Source organism: Oryzias melastigma, linkage group LG18, assembly GCF_002922805.2.
Source record: "Oryzias melastigma strain HK-1 linkage group LG18, ASM292280v2, whole genome shotgun sequence".
In the NCBI taxonomy this organism is placed as follows: Eukaryota; Metazoa; Chordata; class Actinopteri; order Beloniformes; family Adrianichthyidae; genus Oryzias; species Oryzias melastigma.
The window spans coordinates 2,872,505-2,879,041 of NC_050529.1; the positions used below are offsets into that span (position 1 = coordinate 2,872,505).

Sequence of the window (6,537 nt, forward strand, 5' to 3'; positions counted from 1 at the left end):
GACCCCCAGTCAGCTTGGTTTTATGTTCTTCATGAAGAGGGTCCACACAACAGAAGTTCTGGTTGTCTGTCTCAGAGGCCCGGTTCTTTTACATCAGGCTCCAGATCCTTTTTTCTTGATTCTGAAGAGTAGAACCAAGTAACTTGGTGTTTCTTTTTGCAGGCAGAACCGGATTATAGAAAACAGTTACAGAACATGTGGAGAACAGTTGGGTCTGCAAACAGCACTTAGATGATACCAGAACCGATCAGTGATGGACATGTTCTGGATAAACAAGGTTTCAAAGATGAAACATCTGAACTCTGACAACAATCCAAACTGACTCCAGAACCGGCTCTTCTGAACCCTCTCAGGACAGCTGTTGCAGATTTGTAACAGCTGAATGCTAACTACCAATATTACTATACTACTTTATTAGTATATACTTTATTACTATTATACTGTATTACCATATTACTTTTTAAAGCATATTATTATATTACTATAATACTGTATTACTACAATACTTTTTTACCATTTTACTATAATGCTGTATTACTACAATACTGTATTACCATATTTCTATACCACTATATTACTTTAATACTGGATTACTACAATACTTTATTACCATATTACAAAACTACTATATTAACATAATACGGTATTACCATATTACTATACTACTATAATCCTACATTATTGTATTACCGTATTACTATGATACCTATATTAGTCTAATACTATATTACTACTATACTGTATCACCATATTACTCATTTCTATCATCTTGACCGCTTCGTCCCTTTCGGGGTCGCGGGGGTGCTGGAGCCTAACCCGGCTACTAATGAGTGAAGGCGGGGTTTGCCTGGACAGGTCACCAGTCTGTCTCAGGGCCTCAATCACACACACTCTCACATTCACACCTAGGGGCAATTTGTAGTCACCAATTAACCTATGACTATAATACTGTATTACCATATTACTACAGTAAGCTACTGTATTATTGTAATACTGTATTACCATATTACTATACTACTATAATAATATACTACTATTCACAGACATATAGTATACTAAACGCTTTGGGCCCTCGAAGGAGGGTAGAAAGCGCCATACAAGTATACGCCATTTACCATTACTACTGTATTACTGTATTGGTATACTACTGTAATACTATACTACTATATTACCATATTCATTTATTACTGTAATACTATACTACTGTATTACCATATTAATTTATTACTGTAATACTATACTACAGTATTACCGTATTGCTATACCACTGTAATACTATACTACTGTATTAATTTACCACTGTAATACTATACTACAGTTTAACCATATTAATATACTACTGTAATACTATACTACTGTATTAACGTATTACTAGACAGCTATTTTACTATATTACTATGATACTGTATAATTATACTACTATATTACACTATTACTATACTACTGTATTACTTCCTTACTGTAATACTATACTATTGTATTATTAGACTACTATTTTACTATATTACTATTATACTGTGTTACTATAATACCGTCTTAACGTATTACTATACTACTATATTAGTATATTACTTTATGGGGTATTACTACAATACTGTATTACCGTATTAGTGTATGAATGAATGAACTTCATTTATATAGTACTTTACATCTGCTTATAGCATTCCAAAGTTCTTCACAATAAAAGAGGAAAGTTTAAAATAAATTAGACAAATTAAGAACAAAATTTAAAAAACAGCATAAAATTACGAAAACAGTCTGCAGTAAAATACATAAAAGTTAAATAAGAACACAATAAAAGAAATAAAAATAAAATAGAATAAAATAAAATGCCACCATCTACTGAGCATTAAAAGCCATTCTAAAACTGTGTTTTTAAATAACATTTAAAGCTGTTAAGATCTGACATCATGCACAGTTCTGCTGGAATACTATTCCATATGAGAAAGAACCACGGTCACCCCAACGTTTCTGTGGTGACCTGGGCACCTCGAGCAGATATTGATTGGTAGACCTTAAAACTCTGGAATTGCTCCGGACGTTTAAAAGCAGTTAAATAAACCGGAACAAGACCATGAAGAGCCTTAAAAACAAACAGTAAAAGTTTAAACTGAATTCTAAATTGAACAGGGAGCCAGTGAAGAGACTTGAGAACCGCAGTGATGTGTTCTCGTCTGGATGTTCCAGTTAACAGTCGTGCTGCTGCATTCTGGACTGACTGGAGACGGTCGAGTGATCGCTGAGAGACGCCAAAGTACAGAGAGTTACAATAATCTATGCGGGAGGTGATATATTAGTATATTACTATAATACTGTATTGCCATATTACTATGCTAATAAATTACTATACTATTATACTACTATGATACCACATTACTATACTACTATATTACCATATTACTAGACTACTATATTAGTATACTACTATATGACTGTATCACTATGATACTATACTACACTACTATGATACCACATTACTATATTGCCATATGACTTTGCTACTATATTACTATACTACAGTATTACCATATTACTACACTACCACATTACTAGGATAGTATATTACTATACTACTATATTGCTTTATTTCTATAATACTATACTACTATAAAACTGTATTACCATATTACTATACTACTACATTGCTATGCTACTAATTTACTACAATACTATATTACCATACCACTATAATACTATACTACCATATCTGTGGTTTGGTTTCCAGACATGCGTCGCATCACGGCTGGTTTTCTGGGCATGGCGGCGGCTGTCTTGCTGTTCGGCAGCATCGTGGTGTCCGTGGGTTTTGTCTGGGAGGAAAGTCTGACTCAGCACGTCTCTGGGCTGCTCTTCCTGATGGCAGGTAACCCACCAGAACCTCGTCTAGACCTGTGCAGAACATGTTCAAAAACCTCAAGATGCATTGCTTTCCATCTGCTGTAGAACCGGGAAATTCCACAGCAGAATCAGATGTTTGATGAAGACCAAAATTCTGCAGAAAATCCCAGACAAGACTCAGCTTTGACCGACATGTTTCTGATGCAGGTGTTCCTCTTTCAGGTGTTTCTGGTGAACATGGTCCTGTTTCAGATGTTTCTGATGCAGGTGTTCCTGTTTCAGATGTTTCTTTAGCAGATCAGGTTCTTACTGAACTTTTCTCGCTCTTCCTACCTGGTCAGTGTTTCTTCACAATCATACCTGCCTTCTCCTTTTTTTTTTTAACTTGTCCTGTCCAACAGCTGAGCCAACAGATGTGGGCTGAGAGCTTCTTGTGTTGGGCAGATTTTACTGACACAACAGGATTTATTGAGTATAAACCCCTGTTGTATTTAATGCTAAACTTTATTTATATTGATTATGTTTGTCTTTGTTTTGTTGGACCGGACGGAAAAGAAGAAGGGGGGGTAAAAGGGGGGTGGTTTAGAGAAAAAAGAAGATGGCAACAGAAGGAAACTACACCTTAAAACATCCAGATCTAAAGAGTGTACTAGAGTGGGCGGGGCCTGTCTACACACACCTGTTGGTTGAGATAGTCTCCACATTTAAACTAGTCAGAATGTACACAATATAACTGCAGCTCACACACTTCATCATACAAATCGACACAAATAAAGACTTTCATTCTGTCACACACACTATTAGTGCAAAGGTGAGCTGACACCTGTGCTCAGGTGAGTGTTTATGGTTTCCTAATGTTGATAAAGATGGAATATACAAAGGGGGAGGGCGCCCGGCCATCCCCACGCCAAGAACTCCTCTGGAAAGCATCGGTGAAGAATTCACTTTTGGACATATTTTTCTTTTTTTGACTTATAGTTGCATTAACTCAGGTTTGGTTTTAATTTGTTTTTCTGAGCTTTCAGCTCCTTTTTTCCCTCCTCTCTTTCTCTTTCTCCTTTCTTCCTTCATTCGTCTCTCATTCCTTCCTCCCTCGTTCCTTTCAGAATAAGAGCATGTTTTCTTTGGAGCACAGCTGTATCTTTAGTCTTGTCTCTTTTTCTTCCTTCATATCTCTGTATTTGATCCTCTCTTTTTTGGAGGTGGTCCATCCAGCAGTTCTGCAGTGACCCGCCTCTCAGAGGTCTCAGTCCATCTGAAAACTGATCTCACTGACCCACCTCTTTGCTACAGTTCACCTGGAAACCAGAGCCGTCAGCCTCTATCTCTGGACTGGTTTGAACCTGATGACAGTCATGATAATAAAATGTTTCCTCTCTGGGTTTAAGGCTGTTGCTCTTTTCCAGTTGGTTCTATAGAACTTGGTGGTGATGTGTAGGGCGGGGCTGCAGGTGGATCACCTGGACAGTTTCTTATCAGTCTGTGTGTCCAGAATGAGGTTCTCAGGCCCAGAGCTTGGTCTGGTTTTTGATCTTCCCTCTCTCTGTCTTTAGGCATTTTCTGCACCATCTCCCTGTGTACCTATGCAGCCAGCGTGACCTACGACCTCTCCAGAAACCCCCCCTTCATCTATGGTCTGCCCGCGGATGTGGACCACGGGTACGGCTGGTCCATATACTGCGCCTGGACCAGTCTGGGTCTGACCGTGGCCTCCGGCTGCCTCGCTACTGCCTTTCCGTTCCTGAACCGGGCCGGAGCTCTGAGGTCCAAAACCGCACGGGAATCCTCTGTGTGAGCTGCTGCTGATCCGAAGGAACCCGAGACGTGGTCCGGACCGGGCTGCAGAACTTTTATTGGACTGGTTCCTGAAGGAGTGGACTCAAACTTCTGCTGCAAAGCTGCTGTGGAGCTCCGCCCCCCCGAGCTTTGATAGGAACAGTGTTGGTAGTGTCAGAGGAACCGGGCAGCCGGGCCGGGCCGGGCCTGCAGTGTTAGCCAGTGACCGTGTCTCTTTGTGAAATGTCTGTATTAAGGCTGACCCCTCCCCCGCAGTATTACACAGGTGAGGTCACAGGTGAGTCTGCTGCGTTTTAACCACGAGGGTGGAGCCTCCTCTCTGACTGCACGGAGGCGTGTCCAGTGGCTCCGCCTATCCTTTACCAAAGGTCAACATACCCTGATTTCTGACCCCGCCCAGGAAAAACGTTTTAGCCCCCCCCCCACAGGTGGGGGTCAGACGGTGGTCGTGACGACGAAGATGAAATTAGATGAGTCCAAAGCGTTTTCATTCAGCCACTCCCTCCCTCCCTCCGCCAGAAGGATTTTTGTAGTTTTAATGAACTGATGAAGACACCTGTCAGGACAGGTAAAGAGGAGGGGCTCTAGAAGGTCTCCAGAGGGACCTGAAACCATCTGAAGAGAAGTCCCGTCATCTTCCCCGGTAATCTGTAAATAAAGGACATGATGGTCTCACAGTCTCAGAGTGAATTCTTCTCATTGGTCTTGGAGACTATTTATGAGCTGAGCTCAGACCTGCGCGTGCTCGTTCATGTTCCGATGCCGGTGGTCCAATTCCCATCACACGAGCTTCATCCTGCGCTCCACGGCAGCCCCGCCCCCGAACGTCAGGAACTACCCACTGCGCATGCTCACTACCTCGGTGTGTTCGGTTCGGTTCGCTGGAGCTCTGCCGCCGTCAGTAGGTGACCGTGCGTCCTTCCGGTTCGGATCCTCGCTGAGACAGACCGGGCGTCACGCCCCCCCACCGTCCAGCACGCGCACCGCATAGGAGCCCCCCCCCCGCCACGGTGACATGACAGCGGCGGAGCACCGTTCGGTCCGCTGACCCACCTCCGCTCCCGGTAACCGACGCAGCCCCCCCGTGCGCGCTTTCGCCGCCGGCCGCCCAGCCTGTGCTGGGAGCGCGCGGCCCGGGAGCGCGCAGCCGCCATGCCCTCCGCCCGGTCCTCCGCTAGCTGCTAGCCGCGGAGCTAACGGTTAGCCGAGGATGGTGGCGGCGGTCCCGGAGGATCCCGGACGTCGTGAGGCCCCCGGCTTCAGCCGCGCAGCCGGACCCGCAGAGCCGCGCACGGAGTTAGCGCCAAACGGAGCCGCGTGCGTGTGAGCATGCAGGCGGGCCAGCTGCAGTTCGATTTCTGCAGCGAGGACAACGCGCCGCGGTGGAGAGGCCTGCTGGTGCCCTCCCTGGAGAAGGTAAGCGCGCGCGCGCGCACGCACGCACGCACGCACGCAGCTGCTGCTGCAGGTGTGGCCCTGCAGGTGAGCCGAGCCGTTCCGTGACACTAGCGGGGAACGTCAGACAGGGAAGCGGGGTGCAGGTTCTGGACTCGTCCGGTTCACCTGAACTTTCTGCATCTCTGGTCCTGCAGTCCAGGTCTGATCTGGACCACAGTCTGATCTGGACCACAGTCTCTGATCTGGACCACTTTCTGATCTGGACCACAGTCTCATCCGGACCACAGTCTCTGATCTGGACTGATCTGGACCACTTTCTGATCCGGACCACAGTCTCTGATCTGGGCCACAGTCTCTGATCTGGACCACAGTCTCTGATCTGGGCCACAGTCTCTGATCTGGACCACAGTCTGATCTGGACCACAGTCTCAGATCTGGACCACTTTCTGATCTGGACCACAGTCTCTGATCTGGACTGATCTGGACCACAGTCTGATCCGGATC

The 6,537-nt window shown here is 44.8% G+C and overlaps 2 protein-coding genes across 2 annotated transcripts in view; both read left to right on the plus strand.

The window, feature by feature from the left end:
• tmem178 (transmembrane protein 178) overlaps nt 1–5,315 on the plus strand; it is a gene marked incomplete in the record, with an annotated part of 11,953 nt that extends 6,638 nt beyond the window's left edge. The window contains 2 exon segments of the mRNA XM_024267377.2: nt 2,726–2,863; nt 4,392–5,315. Coding sequence (XP_024123145.1) covers nt 2,726–2,863; nt 4,392–4,633 — 380 coding nt within the window.
• A 140-nt stretch (nt 5,316–5,455) lies between these two features.
• The window catches only part of LOC112143420 (son of sevenless homolog 1), a gene marked incomplete at its 3' end in the record, with an annotated part of 28,320 nt that continues 27,238 nt past the window's right edge, over nt 5,456–6,537 (plus strand). Inside the window, 1 exon segment of the mRNA XM_024267372.2 lies at nt 5,456–6,051. Within this exon segment, the coding sequence (XP_024123140.1) occupies nt 5,965–6,051 (87 nt within the window).